This window comes from Rhinichthys klamathensis, unplaced genomic scaffold (genome assembly GCF_029890125.1).
Source record: "Rhinichthys klamathensis goyatoka isolate OS25496 unplaced genomic scaffold, OSU_Roscu_1.1 h1tg000111l_1, whole genome shotgun sequence".
Classification (NCBI taxonomy): Eukaryota; Metazoa; Chordata; class Actinopteri; order Cypriniformes; family Leuciscidae; genus Rhinichthys; species Rhinichthys klamathensis.
This window is the reverse complement of record NW_026606649.1, coordinates 14151554-14172189: the sequence shown is the minus strand read 5'-3', so window position 1 is coordinate 14172189 and position 20636 is coordinate 14151554. Positions and strand designations below refer to the sequence as shown.

The following is a 20636-nucleotide window of genomic DNA, read 5'->3' as shown; positions in this document are numbered from 1 at the left end:
GTTTTTGTTTTATTCATTCATATTTGTATCTTCTTGAATTTCTTTACTGTCCCTTAGTTACACCCCTGTAGGCACTTTTAACTTTGTCTTTGTGTAGACCTGCTAGAACATGTCGTTTTCAAATACAAGAGTTATTCTGTTCAGCCATTAAAATTATCACAGTAGTTTTTTTTAATTTGCCAAACACAGAAAAAAAATTTGCTATAGAAACAATTTTCACTCAAAAACTGCTAGTAAGAAGTTACAAAGAAACAGCAAGTAACACATTGAATTTAACATGAAATTCTGAAGTAGAAAGACTGAAATAGTTTTTTTTTTGTAAAACTCCAATAATCAGGGTTTTTTTATTGAAATGGACAGATTTTGTGAGATTAACCTACCTACCTATTATGCAATGTCTATTATTTGTATTGTTGTTGTGGTTTGATTTATTGCTACAGTGTTTACATTGGATAGATGAGTTTTGTAATATTGTAGTGAATGTTAGTTGCTAGTAAAACTTACTGTAGTAAATGTTTCCCAGACAGATCAAGAACATGCAAATAAAAATCTTGGATTTCAAAACATTTAACTGTCCAAATGTTAGCCATTTTAATCATCTGAATTAATCTGTACGGGTGGTCGATTGTTTTTGCATCCACTGAAGCACAAGCTACTCTTTTCTGAAATCACGCTGGATCACATGATCATCACGTTTCACACAAACTTGTTGAATCTACTAAAATGAATACTACAATGACACCAAATACTACTACATTCTTTAATTCATATTTACTTTACAATCCAATAAAGGTGCAATAACATTTATCGTTCTTGGCAAAATCCAGTAATTTCAGTAGGATTCCATGTGATCAGGAATTTCACAAAAGGGCAAAAGATTTCCCCACACAGATTTCGCTTCCGGATCAAGTTGGTCGCACAAATTTGCCAATGTTAACTAAAACAAAACTACTTGATTTGAAAGTGACTTCTGTGTGAGCTCTGTGCTTCATATAATTTCTATACTATTGGCAACTTTATTACTATTGGCTCAGGATATTTCACGAATGTAACCACACCTTAATGATGGCTCATAATATTTCTATTTGTAATGAAAAAACCCTTAATCCATTCTAAATCTTACAAGAACAACTCACTACACATGATTTGATCAGTGGTTTCACCCCAAAAAAAACAATTTCTACCTCAAAAATGTAAATAAAAACACTTGAATTTTGTAAATTGTTTTTTACTCAATTTTGATTACTGCGTATTCAAATTGTATACATGTATTTACATAATCAAAGATTTTTAAAAAAGCTAATTATAATAGGAAAAACAGCAGGATTCATCTCATCGGGCATCGAATACGACCACTGGAAACAGGAGTCAAGGGTAAATATAAAGAACATCGGGCATAAACCAAGAACGCACACACAAAAAAAAAAATATATAATATATTGTCTTAGGCTATGTTTACACGGAAACGATCTGAAGAGAAAACGCAAAAGTGGCGTTGCGTTATCACTTTTTATTCTGCGTTTAGACGAGCGTTATGGTTGGGAAATCCGCATATATGCATATGGTGACGCAAAAGTGTGTGAAATTCGATGTAGTATGCACTCCAGGCGGCTAGGTGGCAATGTGAAGCACTGCCACACAACAACACCAATATCTTAGAATATTTTGTACAACTGCTGAAAAGACTCTTGTATGTTTTTCAGAGCTGCTAAGGCAACTTGAAGGTCCGACGTATGGAAATAATCTGACATGTTGGTTGTTATTTTCCTGTACTGGCGCATGCATGTGACGTAAACGCGTACGCGACGAGAGCCACCTTGAGCAGATTTGCATTTTTACCGTCTAGACGGGAACGCGACGGTGGAGCGTTTTTAAGATTTCCACTCTGGAGGGTGGTTTCACTTTTTTGCGTTTTTAAGCCCCCAAAACACCGTTGCTGTGTAAACGAAAGGCACATCCGATAAAATATTTTTACGTTTTCACCCGGAATCGTTCTCGTGTAAACGGGGCCTATAATGGCATGCATATCAGATTCACAGAACCATGCCAAGAGCTAAATTTTTTAATGATCAGCCCCCATATTATTAGCAATTGCCAGTTGTTTTGTGATCAAAGGATTGAATATTAGTGAACTAATCAGTGAATAATTCAATTTGTCTGTTTTTCACACAAGTTATTATAATTTCCATTCCAACTACTGAGAAAATAGCAATTTTGGCATTCTTTATATATTTGGTGAACAATCATTATAGATAAGAAGAGCAGACGAAAAACATTTCAAAATTCTCTCGTTTTTCTATGGGGAAAAAAATATTTAACCACATATGATGTGTGGAACAACTATGACGATTATGTTTTGGAACAACACGAGGGTAAGTGAGTGACATTTTTGGGTGAACAATTATTTCAAACACTAAGCATTTAGTTAGTTTAAAGGATACATCTTTTGGTCCTTTTCTTGTACATGATTCTGTAACCACATTCTCTGCATCTGATGGGGTCTCTAGCTTTGATCTCATTTTCTGTGTGACACTCTGAAACACAAGAGCAAAAATACACAACTGCTCAGAGACATTGTATGATGAGAATTGTGTTTGGATAGTTATGCAAGACATGATTGTATATATAAAATGACTAAATACACAACACATGACAGACATAACTTAATGCAGAAAGAGTGTTATTACCTCCACAAATATAGATCATTGGCTGCTGTTTGGGAGGTTGAATATCCTTCGGAGGATCCATTGCCTGAAACACAGATACACAACTAACGTTACTTCTTACATATTTTATGTTCTATTAAATGTAATTATATGAATCATTTATTAGATATCAATTATTATTAATTAGTTTCCTATATTACGTATATATAAATTATATGACCTATAGTTTACCAAAAAACATTTAAGAGATTTATTCTATTCAGTGCTGATGGACTGTCTAATGTGTGTATGGACACGTGCTGCTATCACACACAAAGCTAGATGTATTCTTCATATGAATATAAAAACATCACTGTTCATTTCATTTATCAGAATTTACAACTATTTAAAGTACACATTAAAAGCATTACCTTTCACGCGTGAAGTCTCAGTTCGCTACAAAACGCTGTAGACGCTCACGCATGCGCATTACGTACAGAACGACATCAAAGTAACACACGCTGCTATTGGTTGAAGCGGATGATTGACAAAATTGAACGCCTGAGCTGGGTTCGTCATACACTAGTGGGAGGAGCTTATAATTATACGCAGTAGGGAACTTTTATTTTATACCCGATGTCACGGCGAAAAACTCGGCGACGTCATAAAAAAAAAAATCGGCAACCGTATGTATTTTGTGTAGATATTGATGAAGTATTTTTAACTTGATTAATTATTAGAAAATTTGACTGTTAAGAATATGTCTATATCACTGTCATCAAATGTCCTTTTTTTGACAATAGTCCGATAAACATTTATTTACAAATATAAATTTATTTTTATTATTATTATTATATATTTTTTGTATTTGTATCTCTAAAGTGTTTTTATCAAAGTGTCACTTGTTGTGTCAGTGTTGTCTCAAAGCAGGAAGTAACGTTAGTGAGTCGGAGCAGTTGGCCTGTGAATGTGCAGTTTTCATGTGAGTCTACTCAATTTAACTGTCAATATATATTATTCAGTGTTGTTATTATGTACGTATGGTCAAACATTTTCGTGCACACTTTATATTCATATTGTATTATTCTCTGAGAGTTACCGTATGTCGTGATCCAGCGTCAGCCTTTCAGTTTCTCTTTCTCGGCATTGGGCTTAAACGACATAAGATTTCCATTATCCAATTTCCATAACATCCGATTACCAACCAACTGTTTATAATAATCTAATGTTAACTATTGATATCTATCTATCTATCTATCTATCTATCTATCTATCTATCTATCTATCTATCTATCTATCTATCTATCTATCTATCTATCTATCTATCTATCTATCTTATGTAAACACACTGTAGCAATAAATAAAACACAAAACAATACAAATAATAGATATTACACAATAGGTAGGGAGGTTAATCTAACAAAATCTGCCCATTTCACTAAAAAAATAAAGAAATATAACCCAACCACAACAACCTTTCACCTTGTAATTATTTTATTTTATTTCAATAACCTCACATAAGGTTTTGCTGGTAACTGTGGCAGGAATGTCAGTTATCCTCAACCTGCTCAACTTCATACTTCATGTGTGTTTCTTGTTTTGTTAGGATGGCTGATAGCCTGGAGGAGCGGAGTTTGGATGTTCTTGATATTCCTGATGATTTGGAGGATGACCTTCTCATTCTCTACTTTGAGAACAAGCGGCGCTCTGGAGGAGGGAACGTGGACTTTTTGGAGAGACGTGGAAACCAAGCGTTGGTGGTTTTTGAAGATGCTGAGAGTAAGACATCATCACCATACTGTTTTAGATATCGAGTTTCCTCAGTATGGATTCTATAAAATTAAAGTATTACAGGCATATATAAGTAAAACATATTAAGAACTTGTTTCTCTTACACCAGCTGCTGTGAGAGTTCTCTCCAAGTCCCATGTCCTCCTCAATACCACACTGACACTGCGAAGGAAACCACCAAAAGACCCTGGAAAACTGTTGCTAAGAGGGCTCAATCCACACACTTCCCTGGACCATGTGGAACTTTTTATGGAAAACATTACTAGAATGGCCTTTGAAACAGACTTCACCTTGTATCCATCTCCAAACAAGGACCTGGTTCTAGTACACCTAAAAAGACCTTTGCCTAAAGGTTTGTTACTGTTCAGCTTTACATTGTACAGTATATAGGCACACTTTAGCCACACTTAAAATGTGTCTTTATGTTAGATAATAAAATATTAAACCAATTGGACAGAAATATGAAAGAAAGAAAGAAATATAACACAAGCTACTTTTCAAGCAAAACATTTATTTTCTATGGTTTTAAAAGATAAAGTATCAATCTAATTGTCTCAAATTAAATTTAAAAAGAAAAGAAATTAATGATTCAGTAAGGATGTATTAAATTAATCAAAAGTGACAGTAAAGACATTGGCAGTACTTTATTTTACGGTCCTGTTTTGCATGTACATACTATGTGCTTATTGTAGTAATGACTAACTGAGTAATAGCTAGTTACTAACCCTACTTAGCCCTAATCCTAACCTTAACCCATGTAGTTACCTTACATTACTCAGTACTTTCGTGGGTAAGTACACTGTAAATGCATTGAAAGTGCATGTACTGTAAAATAAAGTGCAACCAAAACATTTGAAGCAAATCAGCATATTTTAACGATTTCTCAAGGATCATGTGACACAACTAGAACCATTTCAAATAAATTCACCAATGAATGTATAATAATAATTACGTATAATAATAATCTATCTTAAATATTTTGTCATTGTGTACGTGATTCCATAGATTTTCAGATGCTTAGTGACGAAGTTTCCAAGAAGAGTCTAAATGGAGCAAAGGTCACTCTGGAACAGGTAGAATCTACAGACTCGGTTTTGGTGGCCAATCTGTCTCCTGCCCACACAGAGGATGTGCTGGAGCTCTACTTTGAGAGTAGTCGTGGTGGAGGGGCAGATGTTCTCAGAGTTAGCATGCTGGCTAACGGATGTGCTAAAGTTTCTTTCAAGGATGTGAAATGTAAGCCAAGATGTTTTTCTTTAAACACTTTTATTGAAGTCTCTATTTTACAGTTCTGAATCTCAATTGAGCATTGTCTTTTACAGCTGTGGACTGCATTCTCCAAAAATCCCATAATTTGGAAGGTACCGATTTAGTAGTCAAGCCGTACTTTGACTTCCTGCATGCTTTGGTGGATCAGTCATCTGTGAGCGCTCAAGACGGGCCGGAAACATTAACGGAAGAGATAAACCAAATTGACACGGTCTCATCCCAAAGTCCTACTGTTTCTGACCCTGTGGCGAGCACCACCTCAGGACACGGCGCTGCTCTAACGGACAACACCACAAGTATAGCGAACACAACTACTGCATCTGCTACTGAGCCATCTATCCAGAAGGAATGTGTTAGCTTTATATCTGTGCCTGATGCCACTAAACATCAGCTGCTCAGTTTGAGTAATTTGCCTGAGAACCTCACAAAGGCTCATCCGAAATTTGATGTCAGTCTAGCAAAAGATGGCGTCCAAATCAAAGGTCCTGACCAAATTGAGGTTGAAAGACTTAAGAACAAAGTTCTGGAATTCTTGACTGGTGTTGCGCAGGAGCACCTTACATATGACAAACTCAAAGTTGAGTTTCTTAAGAGGGAGGATGTTAAAAAGAGGTTAAATTTGACTTTAAAAGATATACCATCAACCTTCAGTGTGTCAGACTATATGGTCACTGTAACGTCTTCATCCCGTAGCGCAGTCAAGCAGGCCCAAGACCTGATACAGTCCCAGATAGCAGAGTTTACTGTGCCGATGGCCAAAGAATACGAGAGTGTGGTCTTCTCAGAGGAGTGGTCAGACTTTCTGGTGGCGCTGGACTTCTGCTGTGCCAAAGTATCCGACACTGGTGGAATGATTACTGTGGTTACCCTGACAGGGATGGAAAAGGACAAAAAAGACAAGATCGTTGAGTTTCTCAGCACACCACACCAGAAGGAGACAGTCCTGTCTATGGAACCAGGAATGCTCAAATTTCTGCAACTCCATCATCGAGATCTACTGGCAGACATGGGAGAGGTCATCTTATTCCCACTGGAGACTGGAGATGGATTGAGTGTTAGTTGCCAAGTTTGCATTCATTTGACTTATTTAATTGACATTTGCAGTACTAGTGGTGGGTTTGGGGTCAGTAAAATTATAATTTTTCTTTTAAATAAATGAATACTTTTATTCAGCAAGGGTGCATTAAATTGATAAAAAATGACTGTAAAATAATAAAATTAAATTATGCAATATGTAATTAAAGTATAGTAATTATATATATATATATATATAATTACATTTTGTTCAACTCAAATATATTTAATATGATTGTTTTACTCATAATTCCTTCCTATGTGTATTTACTTCTATTATAGTGTATTATAATTTGTACATACACAATCAATCCCACTATGAATTGTGCGATCATTGTCTTTAAATGTGTTCTATAACGCTTACAGATGCATCTTGTAATCTCTTTATCTCACTGGCAGATCCAGGGAGATTCGACTGTGTGTCAATCGGCGACGGAATTATTAAGTGCTATTATTGGCTCAATCTATACAAAGAACATTGTGGTCAAGCAGCCTGGCATTTCCCGATTCCTGCTGGAGGAGGAGGAGGGTGTCAGCATACTGGCAGAGATGACAGCCAAATTCGAAGTCTACATAGACATGGCGAAAGTGCGCTGGGAGCCTCTAGAAGACAATGTAATGTATCCAGCCTCATTCTTTATCTGTATCTATCTCAAATACTCAATAGTACTTTGTAGTCGATTGTGGTTGTGTTTTCCACAGGACATATTGGAGCTGGCATTTAAAATGACACACTGTCAAAACTTCCAGAGAAGTTCCAGTGCAAATTTCATTCAGGAATCCAATGTTGGAGTACCGAATGGGTGCAACTCTAATGATGCATGTACTTCAGGTCATTATGGATCATTGATTTTTTACCAGTGTTTGAATTAGGAGGGGACCGAGATCCTCTTGTTTCAGTTCTTTTCTTTATGAAATAAAATACAATGGTAATCTGTTGAACCCAATGGTTACTAAAGATTTTCTGTCTTTCAGCTCGTATTGAAGAAGCTAAGAAGATGTTGGCAGTTATTGGCAGCGATTTAAACCCCCAACCTTCTAGTTTAGGATCCATTGACATAGAATCTCAAGATCTGTATTCAGACCAGAGCCAAGATACCTCAGCAGTGGCAGAAGATGAGGCTGACTCACCCCGTTCACTGCAGACCCTTGACCTCCAGAGCTCCTCTACACCCATGAACGCCTGCAGTCTCGACGAAGACGCAAGCCTCTTATTGGCGATTCAGCTATCAATGGAGATCAACCAGAGCACGGAAACAGAGGACATCCAGACGGCTCTAGAACTTTCCAAGAGAGACTCCATGCCAACCGAGGAGAACATACAGCTGGAGAGAGCATTTGAAATGTCATTGCAAGACGCCATCAAGTCATCCAATACAGCCGAGATCTTCGTATATGCTAACTACAACCATGATCTTGTAAGGGTGGACATCGCATTGGGCAAGAAGGTTGGAATGAGACAGTGTGAGGAGAAGATCGAGAACAAAAACTTGAGGAAACTCTCCTCCCATCAGAAGAAATGCATAGAGCTCATTAAGAGGAAGCATGCCGTGGAAATCAGCATCCAGGGCACCACCGCCATCCTCTCTGGCTTTAAAGATTACGTCTCTGAGGCCCTGATTGACCTAAAGAATGTCCTGAGACGGACAGAGAACATGATGAACGATGCTGAAATCGTAAAGGCCGTGCAGTGGGTGTGGTACGAGCAGGGGTCATCTAAGGCGATACCGTACCCACCAGATGCCACTGTGTTCATTGAGAATGCTTGGAGAATAAAGCAGAAGAAGATTGATATTTTGTTCAACAATCAGCCATACAGCATTGACTTTGAGAAGATGGAAGAGCATAGTTTGGCATCCGGAAAATCTGTGCCTATTAAACGGAAAATGCTAAGCACGGAGGACTTGTACACGGATGCTACTGGTATTGTATAAATCTGTCTGTCTACAAATTGTATAAACACTATGAAATCCCCAAAAAGGAGAATACTTTATGTGGAAGGGTGAAGTCCAGGTCAATGGTTTATCCACCATTTTTGCTGTTGATGGCTCATTTTCATTTAGTGTGAACGAAATGTGAAAAGTAAAAATTGCAGATCAACAGTAAATGTGACTGCATCACAGGCAACTGTTAGGAACATGATTATTTGTGTGTGATTTTTGTAATTAATCACCTAAATGAATGTTAAATTGATATTATTTAGTTAATGATGTTTATTTTTTAGATGAAGATTACAGCCTGCTGTCCAACATGCCTGAAGTGTCTACCGTGGATGTAGATTCTGATGAATTTCAAGAGGTGGTCAAAGACTTCTATGACACCCTTCAGGACAACCACAACAAAATCAAAATCATTAAGGTACGATTCAACATAGCAGGGGCGTAGCCATCATTTCAAAAGTGAGGGGGACAGAATGTCAAGTGTAATACCATTTTTTTCAGACTTTTGTTGACAGGTTAAGTGGCTTAATATGCTATTTATTTTTAAAGCAATAAAACAGAAAGAAAGAAATGTAGATGTTCAGTACTTTATATTGCAGGGTTTTTCCTGGCTTAAAACGAGGCGGAGGTGGTAAAATCCTGATCATGTATTTCAATTAGATAATAACATTTTTATTTTTCGTAGACCATCATATAGCCTACTGTGTTTCCCACAGTATTTTTGTAGGTGAATCTCGGTAGCCTACTTCTAGGGGGGTCAGGGGGCATGCATTTTTTTTAAATTACATTTTAAAAATAAATTAATTAATCTGGTGCACTTTGAGTCCCCCGAATCCACTGTTAAAAATAAATAATCCACCCGTAACCGCCCAAACATATGATATTCTCTGATTTAGATATCTGATCATCGCATTACAATTATTCAAATTGTCAGTGTTACTGTTAAGCATGATAATATGGTTAAATATCACACTGAAGTAGGCTGATTTAAAAATAACATTTACTTAAAATAAAAGTTCTTCTTTTGGCAAAATAACATTTCCTTAATAGCCTAAAGTCTGTCTTACTAAACTAAAACTTTCCAATTGAAAACCTTCAAACGTCAAGCTTTTAAAAATACTTCAAACTTTCTAGTTAGGCTTTTTCAAGAGAACTTCAAGTTTGTCTACAAACTTTTTTATCTAATTGTAAAGTGTTACCGAATTATGGTAAACATCATAGTCTACATACTGCCTGATTCAAGCAGATCGTGGCTGTTAATGCATGAACATACAAATTCAGCATTAACAATCACCATGTTTATTCTAATTTGAAGGGCTTTGATAACATATCTGTGGAAATAAAAGACATTACGAATAAAAAAAGATTGAAAATAGTGCACGTTTGTGCGGGTAATCCGGGTATAGTAAATATTTTCAATTTACAACAAAACTTGTTAATTATTCAACAAGAGAAATAGACAAGAGTTATTCATCATTGTGCAACACAATTCCGATACCACATGACAACTTACTTACAGTGCTTGACTTTTTCGTGAAAAAGGAGTGAAGAGTTTTTTTTTGCCGTTTTGAACTCTATGAAACTGATGGATTCGGCGCGGCTGCGAGCATGGGCGTGTCGCACGAGTGACTGATTACCATGGAAGCGTGAAAGTCACGTATGTAGACTATCCTTTCTTTGGATTTTAAATCTCGATGTAGGGCAGGCTATACACCTCACCCGCGAAAACCTCAGCTTGTCATAGACACATTTGCCCTATGAAAAAGTGCGGGGGACGAATTTACATTTTATAAAAAGTAGGGGGGACACGTCCCCCCCGTCCCCCGCGTAATCTACGCCCATGCAACATAGGTTGAATTGTCAAAATAAATTCAAGGGGGTTGGTGTGGTGGATGGGGGCTAACCTTGATTACTACAGGTTAAGGCTAATGATAACAATAATTACATTTCTACTTAGGATTAAAGAGTAGAATAAAAATCTACATAGGCATTATCAATGAAATAATTTTTGACTGTTGTATTGTATGCAGGGTTCTAAATTAACACCCGCCAACCCGCCAAATGCAGGTTAAAATTCATTTTGGCGGCTGTTAATAAAAACTTACTAGCCAGTTTGGCCGGTGATGCATAAGGTTCTGTTCTCGGTCATTTATCCCCCTGGCAGTACTTCCTACATTTCCCATAAACACTGTGCCGTAATGCTACGTGATGAAGTTTCATACGCCCATTGGCTGCGCGCAGTTTGCAGTGAAACCAGCGCGAGAAAGGATCATGGAAACAAACGCGTCCGTCCACCAGAAAACACAAGGAAGATGAAGAACGAGCCAGAGCAGGGAGCAGACTGAAAGAGGAGGAAGCTAGTAAAGTAGCTAAAGTAAAAAGTTAAGATTAAACTAAATGCGGCGGTGGTTGGGACAGACTTCTGGGTTTAAATTTAAATGTCGTTTAACGAGAGATAGCCTACGTTATTTTTTTTAAGTTTAAGGTTTTTGTCATTATTTCTTACAAGCTTATACATTAGGCAATAGCCTATACACAACAAGCTTACATATCTTAAGGTTTTCTTTTAGTTGAAAACATTAAACAATATGTGTAAACAAAATATATAAACAACAAAAGCATTTAAGCTCAGGCAGCACAAACGAAAAAATAAAATAAAAAAAAAGAAGCAGACTGCGCAGTTATCGTACAGAACGTAGTCAGCATACTCGAGTCAGCATATGATTATCGTGTTTATTGTTTCACGTTCATGTTGAGAAAAACAATAATATCCACATGCTCGAGTGAGAAAACGCGCTGCGCTGACACACAGGCGTTGCAGAGACGCGCGCGTGTGTGTGTGTGTGTGCAAAGTGAAGTAACAGCACTTTGCGTTTTCTGTTCTTAAACCTGTCTCCCTCAACGAAACTTAAAGGAAGCATATGTCAAAATCATTTTGCTACCAGAAGATATCGGGGTACAGCTGCTGACCTGCAGTCGTTAATGCAGTGATGGACAGCTGCTTCCTCAGTCGACTGCTGTTTCTTTGGATTTCATGTGATTTCTCATTGTGGTGGTGATATTATGATAATAATTAATAATTGATTAAACGTAATTCTATTTTGTAATAGGCTATCATTTTCATCTAAGTAATTCCAAACTTCGCGAGGCAGACAACGACATTATGTGATCAAAAACACAATCCACTTGTTAAATGCTCCACCCAGTGCATTTAATTATAACTGCGAAAATAAATTGAAGAAAAAAAGTATTAGTATTAGTATTTTATTTTTTTAATAATAATTACAGAGCGAAAATTCGAATATTCGTGCACATCCCTAATAGAGATAGATCCCAAACTTGAAATGAAATGTTTGCACTTTCTGTCTTGTATTGTACTTTATATGTGTTTTTCATGCCAACAATGTTAATAAAATTATCAAATGCATTCAGTGGCACTCATAATTTCTCTTATTTTCACCGGAAAAAATTTGGCTAGTGGAAATTCTAAATGGCTGGTAACTTTAGAAAGTTACCAGCCACATTGGCTGGTGATCAAAAAAGTTAATTTAGAACCCTGATTGTATGACTGTTTATAGTCTAATCATTACCAACAGATGTATTTAAACAAAAATAATTCCCCATAGGATAGTTCACCGAAAAATGAAAATTCTGTGATCAATTACTCACCCTCAAGTTGTTCCAACCCTGTATGAGTTTCTTTCTTCTGTTGAACACAAAATATGATATTTTGAAGAATGTTGGTAACCAGACAGTTGATGGTAACCATTGACTTCCATAGTAGGAAACAAAATACTATGCAAGTCAATGGCTACCGTCAACTGTCTGATTACCAACATTCTTCAAAATATCATCTTTTGTGTTCAACAGAAGAAAGAAACTCATACAGGGTTGGAACAACTTGAGGGTGAGTAATTGATCACAGAATTTTCATTTTGGGTGAACTATCCCTTTAAGCCCCCTAATTTTCTGGGCTCCAAAGCTTTAACAGTAGATTGTAAAGACAAAAAGAATAGGGTGATAATTTCTGAATGAAACTCATCCTCTCACTGGTGTAGTTACATAGCTCATAGCTTGTTTAGAAAATACATACACAATAGACACACATACATTTACCTAACTTATGCATGTGTTTATTATCACCTCAGTGATTGCATTCACTTTCAATAATTAAATGTAACTTTGACAACGACCCTTTGCTAAATCAACACACTTTTGCTATGTTCATTATTCTTTCTAATGTTATGTCAGGGGAATGTCATACCTTCTGTTCTCTTCTTTTTAAGTTCATCAAAAGATGCACTTGAAGCACAAAAATGACGAAAGCTCGCTTGAGAGTGCGCAGCTCGTATATTGAGTTCTGATTGGTTAGTCGCTGTTATTTATAGTTTGTAGAGAATTTTAATATTTAATTTGCATGATAAGGTTACATTATACACAACCCTCTTAATCTAATGGGGATGGTGGTTTTACAGAGGGGATGTTTTTTGTCATTTTTTCTCAACAAGGGGGATGCCATCTCCCCTCAAATCGAGCCCTGGTCTCACACCTTGATATCTGTCAGTGCATGTGCAGCTGAGAGGGGTTTTTGTTTCTATGAGCAAGACATTAAGACAAGACAAATCTTTCTTTTAGTTTTCTAGGTTAAAACCTGTGAATTCTCAATGTTTGCACATTGAATTATCGGTTAGGAATGATTATCTGCTTTGGAAATCTTCTTGGATGTCCACTATTGACTGTGTTTTCTCACACTGACTTTCAGGTTGAGAAGCTCATGAATAAACTTCTGAATGACCAGTACAGGTTGAAAAAGGCCAGCATTGAACGGAGCTCCTCAGAGCAACAAGTGGAACGCATCCTCTACCACGGCACCAGTGAAACCAGTGTGAAGGAGATATGCATTCATGGCTTCAACAGGAGCTTCTGTGGAAAAAATGGTATTATGCTGTTAAGTATGCTAGAGTATGCAAAAGTAAAGTATGCATGCATTACTGTTAGCATTGCTCATACATTGGGATTTAACCAGGAAGATCCTAATCATCCAAATTCATAGAAAGTTGTTACACTAAATACTAAAAATAAAGCTTCTAAAAGGTTGTTTTTTTTTTGTAGCGATTCCATAGAAGAACCATTTTTGATTCCCCAAAGAACCTTTAAGTGAACAGTTCTTAAAATAACTATTTTTACTAAGTGTGAAGATTTTTTTTTTGTATGATTCTTTCTTTATTAAACATTATAGAATCTAAAAATAAGAAATAAGTCAATCTAAATAAACTAAAAACTTTATTAAAAAAAAACATGTAGACATGAACTGTAATCATACTAAAATATCAATGATATGATTTTGAAAATAACAAATGAATGTTCTCTTTTCCCTCACAGCGACTGTGTATGGTCAGGGTGTCTACTTTGCGGTAAACGCTGTGCTCTCTGTGTCAGACACCTACTCCCCACCCAATGCAGACGGGCACAAGTTTATTTTTGTGGCCAAAGTGCTCACCGGAGACTTCACTGTGGGAAAACACGAGATAAAAACAGCTCCGCTTAAGGAGAATTCTGCCGTACCGGTCAGATACCACAGCGTGACCGATCAGATCGACTCCCCGACTTTATTTGTCATCTTTAATGACACACAAGCTTATCCACAATACCTGATCACATGCAAGAAGATCTACGGTTAATAAAATGCTTATGTTGGCATGCATTTATGATATCCCTGGCAATCATGTCTAGTCATCATTGAACTGGGGTTTAAGATCTGCTCTTACTTTACTGTTGATGGACTGTTGTACTTTAAGTACGATTTTGTCTGAACAACAGTTGAGTGTTGTCACTCTGTTTTCTTTATTTTTGTGAATAATTGGATTCTTATGTATTGAAAGTGACAGAACATTTTTATATTTTGCTGTTTAATCATTGCTGGATTTAAACAAATGTATTAAATCATATAAGAAATGTTTTGCTTTAAGCCTGCCAGATTTACATCACTCACATTAATATTTTTCGAATGTCCAAAATAAAGTAAATAAATGCTGGAACAAAGTAAATATCTATCTGTCTGTCTGTCTTGTCTATCAACTGGCATTTTATAACACATTTAAATATTTGCACAATATTTGCTTTTAATGACACTAATTAAACAATTAAAATATGAGGAGTATGCTATAGTGGGAAGAAGAATACACTAAATCACAACATTATTTGTGAAGAAAGGCAAACTCCAGCATATAATTCAATAGGGCTTTTATTGTTTTATGCAACAACAAAAAAGGCATTAAAAACAAAACGCTCACAGGAAATAAGCATACATTGACTTCAATATTAATGTTTTGATGGTTCTCCCTTGTTTTTGATTATATAGCAGCCATTCTCCATGGGCATTGACTCACTAAACGTTGCGCATATGTCATGCTTAACTTCTTTCCAATACTTCTTAAGTTCTTCACAAACTGGAAGACCTGCATGACATATCACAATTCAGGTTTATATAATTTCCCAAAGGTTTTTAATGGTTTTGAGGTCAGAGGACTGAGGAGGCACCTTGAAGTCTTCAAAATGTTGAGCATGAACACTTTCATTGTGGGCAACTTTGTTGCATGCGCGGTGTGTTTGGCATTGTTATTAGGTTGGAAACACACATTTGATCTCCAACTCCAAGCAGCTCCTCCATACCATTGTATTCAGCAGGACTCCGAAGTATTGGTCCATTTTCAAAGTGCCAGCAACTTTGTAGATCCTTCCTTCCAACACCTTCTGCAGACATGCGTCCCCAATACCATTGTTTTCCTGCCGTGTTTAATGGCACCACGCATGCATTTGGTATTAAAACACTCCAGTTGTCTCCTATGAACCTGACAGGCTGACACCATCCAATGTTGGGTTGTTAAATATTGACTTGTCGGACTGCAGAACATGGCTCCAATCTTCCATGTTCTATGGCAAATGCAAGGTGTTTTTTGCAGTAAATATTACTAATAATTATTATTATTTTTTTTTATTTTTTTTTACTGCTGCACAACATCTCATTCCAACCTCTTACAGTTCAATATGAAAATAGAAGTTGGAGAGGTCTCATCCAGGTCTTTAGAAGCTGTTTTCAGGTTGTCCCACATTCAGGTGATTTTTCCTCTCCTGTCAAGCTGCCGTACGAGTCCGTTGAACAGCGGAGATGGTGGAACGATGTGTTGTAACAACACATAACGTGTATTCGTGTATTATTTATTTTTTTACATACCGGCTATGTATAAAGTGTATAAAGCTGCTGCTAGCAAATGTAAACATTACCTGACCTGTTGAGATGTTAATGATGATCTGCTGCTACGTAAGTTACATGTTTCCATCCGCTTCCCCGTGAGTCACGAGGTGCTATCTTGTAGTGTGTGATCGCTACAATTATCAAATCTTGTAGTGTGTGCATGTTTGAGATTTGAGAGAATTTTTTTTTTGAAGATTCTCATGATCAGTCGTAAGTTAGCCTATCAAATTACGTTCATTATGGGCCTTACAGTCGTTGCATGATGCAACATGATTTCACAATCGGTAATGATTTAAAACTCCTGTAGTCTGAGCCCGGCTTAACTAAAGTGTGAGAATTGTTTCCTTCCCAATTTAGAGTGTTACTTTTGAACTTAACAAGATCAATATACCCAGAACACCCCAGCAATAACACACTAAAAACCACAAAGAATACCCTAGCAACTGCATAGTAACGCACTAATCACTCAGAACATCGTGGCAACGCATAGCAACACTGTATTCCTGCTAAAGGTAAAGCACCTCAGAATGACCAATCCTGTAAACCCTGCAATTTCACATTCTAGACTACAAACCCTGCTAGCACTAAGTTTTGTAACCGCAATAAGCTTTAACTCAGAATCTCTCAATGCTCACACACCTGTGAGGATTGCGGCCCATATTGATGTATCCTGACACAACAAGTTATGCAAAGACAAAAACCTCTAAAATCAATGACAGACAGGCGATTAAATGTTTGAACTTAGGAGAAACAATTTATCAGAGGTGATTGACTGACTCAATGCTTGTGTTACTCACATCAATAAGTCAATAGAGCCATCAGCTATCCGTATAATGGAATACTAGTGTACTGCAAACTGCCAGTATTGTGTTCTGTCTTTTAAAAAAAAAAAAAAAGTGTACAATAACATTTGAAATAGTAGTGCATTTCTGCATTCATTGCATTGTTTAAAAATCGAATTACCAGAAAGGGCTATTAGGCTATCCATTCATAAATACAGTCATTTGCTAGTTAAATAAATTAGTATGTTAGGCTATTTTGAAGGAATCGGTTGAAAGAAGGATGCCACCTCCTTTGCTTTTCATCCTTGTAGTTTTAGTCTCATTAACACAACTTTTTTTTTAGACAAATTAAATGTATTTACTTTCACATATGGATTTATATGATCACATGAAGTGTGCAGTCTTTGGCTCTGAATGAGATGTATTGTTGCCAATAGCAGACAAGAAACATTAAACATTTCTCCCCATCATAGAAATAATGATCTGTGAACTCCACTGTTATGAACTGCATTGAATGATTCACTTTCTGCTGCTGTTCTAGCTAAACAGTAAATTGATTCACTTCATATTACACTTTTAATTGCCAGGAAGAGTCATGGATCTTTCAACTTTTAGTTTGCACACTTTTTTATTTACACATGCAGGTTAAAGGTGAAGAGGGACGATGATCTGCATTAGGAGTTGTAGTTGCGGTTGTGCTTGTTGATCCACAAGTGCTTCATTTTCGGATCGTTCATGTAGCGTTCAAGCAGCAACTCTTTTTCTCTTCGCTCCCTCTCCTTGATTATTTTTTTCTCCTTCCTTTTCTTGACCTTCTCCTCCACCCAGGTGAACAGAACAAATGGCACTTTTCTTTTGTCAGTAGAGGATTCACAGACGAGCTTCATCGTGAGCTCATCGATCTGAGAGGCATCATCTGAATGGCCTTGTATGGCCTTGGAGTCTCCCATTTCACTGGGGTCACCTTCCTCTTCCTTAAATTCCTGGACCTCCTCCACTTCGTCCCCCCATTCTTCCTCCTGCACCTCGCTGTCCTTCTCCAACCAAGCAAACATCTTTCTCGGTTTCATTTTAGCCTCCAGCGTTTGGGGGCGTTCAGACTTGAGTAAGTCAATGGTCCGGATGGTCCTCCCTGTGTACTCCACATACTCGCTCTCCTCATCCTCTATGTCCACTAGGCTGAGTTGTGGAGGTGACTCAAACAGGGAAGAAGTGAACGGCTGAGGCTTCCGGCTGGAAGGACGTCGCAGAGCAACGACTTCATCATGTGTAGGAGTGGGGGCCTTGACCTCCACCCCTTCGCTCGCCCACGCTTCCTCCTGCACCTCGCTGTCCTTCTCCAACCAAGCAACCATCTTTCTCGGTTTCATTTCAGCCTCCGGCGTTTGGGGGCGTTCAGACTTGAGTAAAGTACTGGCCCGAATGGTCCTCCCTGTGTACTCCACATACTCGTTCTCCTCATCCTCTATGTCCACCAGCATGAGTTCTGGAGGTGGCTCAAACGGGGAAGTTAACGGCTCAGGCTTCCGGCTTGGAGGACGTCTCAGAGCAACGACTTCATCGTGTGCTTCAAGTCTTTTGGGATGCTGGTTCCGTTCCTTCCGTTTTCTCTTCTTCCTTTTCTTTTTTCCAGCTTCCCTAAGCTCACTTCCTTGGGATGAAGAGTGTCGGAGGGAAACAACTTCATGGGGACATGGAGAAACCGCCAACAATTTTGGAGGATCCACTTGAAGTGGAGAACATGGCAGGGATAACACTTCCTCAGGTGCTGGAGCTGGTTTCTGAGGATGCATGGGAGGTTTTGTCACTGGCGGCAGGGGTTTAAAGCGAGCGGCTGGTAGAGCGAGGTGTCCGGAGACACCTGTAACCGTTGGTGGTTCTCCCTCTATTGGCTTTAGGAAGGAACATCTGACTGTAGTAGGCAGAGGTTTGACCTCCACAAGAAGTGGTATTGGCTCTGTAATCTTCCGTTCCTTCCGTTTTCTCTTCTTCCTTTTCTTTTTTCCAGCTTCCCTAAGCTCACTTCCTCCCTCCATTAACTTTTCCAGACTGTGAACTACCTTGCGGCGTCTCCTCCTGCACTTCCTGTCATTGGCAGTGAAGTCGAAGGCCTCACACTCCTCTGGAAGTTTCTCTGCTGCCGCTATTTCTTGCGCTGCACACTGCTGTGCTCTCTGAGGTGTCCCCTCTCTGCGCAAGAAGTGAGCAAAACACTCAAACAGTTGTCTAAGTAAACTGCTAAACTGCGCCATTATGCTGCAATTGAATTCAATATTTGTCGTCGATATCTGCAGAAAGTCTTGCGATCTATTCACTCCTAACACACCAACAGCACACCAGAGTCAGAGCTGTAGTTTATAGTTGCCAGAACGGAATCTCCACTATGATGTCACGACCCCACTGAGTGAGAACTCTGAACAATCTAAGCAGCTCCAGAAGCAGCAAACACACACTTTCACACTAGTGGCACCAAATGAAATACTGTATGTTTCCAAACAAGTTTCCCAAACACTCCTCCCCCTCCCTGAATATTAAACTGAGATAGTAGAAATAAATTGAGTTCCCTGAATTTAGTTTCATATTTAAAAAGTAGCCTATACTTTATTTTTTCAATCAATTACAATCTCTAAATAAAATTTGTTAAAACATAATTTATGCACAGTGTTGGGTAAGTTTCTCTAAAAAAAGTAATTAATTACTACCTACTAATTACATCTTCAACAGTGTAATTTCAACTTCAATAGTTTGATTACTCTCTCTCAAAAGTATTCCATTACTTAATTATTTTTCTAAATCCCATATTAACCGTGAGCAGTTGAACAATGCAAAAATAGACATGAAACTGCTCTTTTAATTCTTTCAAATAAATGATATAAAATTGCATAAATTATTCTTGAACTTACCAAAGTATTTAAAGGGAGAAGGTTACATTACATATTTTAACGTACAATTTTTATGTTAAATCTACTATTGTTTTACATAGAATTTGAAATGTCTATACAGGAAATACATCGGAAGTAACTGTAATTAGAAAGAAAAATTAAGGGTAATCATTTACTTTACTTTTTGGAGGAAAAGTAAATAAATAACAGTAATTAATTAATTAATTAATTAATTATTAATGCATTAACACTGATTATGCAATTATAATTGCAGTGTGAATCCATTCATGCTCGGTTTGAGCTGCATTAAGTGTAAATACAAAGATGGATTTTGTTAATAGGCCTACTGCGCTGTGAATTCCGGCTCGCGTACCCCGAAGTGATAAAATAAAACAAAATTCTGTATCAAAATTTATAGGCAAGAAAAGTAGTTTGTTTAGGCTGGGTTGTATGAATTACAAACCTGCGCACATATTTTACAAAGCACATAACTATAGAATTCTGAATGAGCATGTGAACGCCGTCAGCGTTAATCACAGGTTCGCGTTTAAAGTCTGATCATTTCGACGGAGGTGAATCAATCAAAGTTAACTTTAGCTGGAAGTAACATTATTCAAGAACCGCTATAACGCCAAAACAATCTGTTACCTTAAATTATATGTTTATCTCTGTAAAGCTGCTTTGAAACAATTCATTGTTAAAAGCGCTATATAAATGAAGATGACTTGACTTGACTACTGATTTTTATTTGATTGGTAGCCATAGAGTGTCTTTTTATTCTGATTTAATTTATTGATTAAATTTAAGAATCTGACATAAGAGGACACAGATTTGACAATACATTAAAATTACGGTTCATGGCTTTATTGCTCATTTCAGGGTTTTTATCTTCTCTCAACTGAGAGAGCACATCCTGTATTTTATAATGTATATTTAATATTACCTCTAAACTTTGACTACATATGTTGCATACTTGTTCTAGGAACCTCAAAGCATAT

General features: G+C 37.3%; 2 protein-coding genes across 2 annotated transcripts; one reads left to right on the top strand and one right to left on the bottom strand.

Annotated features, from left to right (window-relative positions):
* Positions 1-1235: 1235 nt before the first annotated feature.
* Positions 1236-3198, bottom strand: polr2k (RNA polymerase II, I and III subunit K). Its single transcript, XM_056254246.1, has 4 exons — positions 3077-3198; positions 2688-2751; positions 2442-2534; positions 1236-1355 (listed from the first exon to the last, which is right to left on the bottom strand). The coding sequence occupies exons 2-4, from the start codon at positions 2746-2748 to the stop codon at positions 1333-1335; spliced, it is 177 nt and encodes a 58-aa protein (XP_056110221.1). The 5' UTR covers positions 2749-2751; positions 3077-3198; the 3' UTR covers positions 1236-1332.
* Positions 3199-3326: 128 nt separating this feature from the next.
* parp10 (poly(ADP-ribose) polymerase family member 10) lies at positions 3327-14774 on the top strand. Its single transcript, XM_056254588.1, has 12 exons — positions 3327-3331; positions 3560-3627; positions 4252-4424; positions 4546-4788; positions 5442-5672; positions 5759-6759; positions 7179-7394; positions 7482-7611; positions 7755-8702; positions 9004-9137; positions 13482-13656; positions 14102-14774. Coding segments are annotated over exons 2-12 (3552 nt in total). The 5' UTR covers positions 3327-3331; positions 3560-3625; the 3' UTR covers positions 14401-14774.
* Positions 14775-20636: the final 5862 nt, after the last annotated feature.

Coding starts and splice junctions, on each gene's coding strand:
- polr2k (XM_056254246.1), bottom strand. CDS start 2,748: ATGGATCCTCCGAAGGATATTCAACCTCCCAAACAGCAGCCAATGATC. Junction 2,535..2,687: donor AATGATCTATATTTGTGGAG/GTAATAACACTC, acceptor CTTGTGTTTCAG/AGTGTCACACAGAAAATGAG. Junction 1,356..2,441: donor CAAGAAAAGGACCAAAAGAT/GTATCCTTTAAA, acceptor TCCTGTTTCCAG/TGGTCGTATTCGATGCCCGA.
- parp10 (XM_056254588.1), top strand. Junction 7,612..7,754: donor TAATGATGCATGTACTTCAG/GTCATTATGGAT, acceptor TCTGTCTTTCAG/CTCGTATTGAAGAAGCTAAG. Junction 8,703..9,003: donor CTTGTACACGGATGCTACTG/GTATTGTATAAA, acceptor TTTATTTTTTAG/ATGAAGATTACAGCCTGCTG.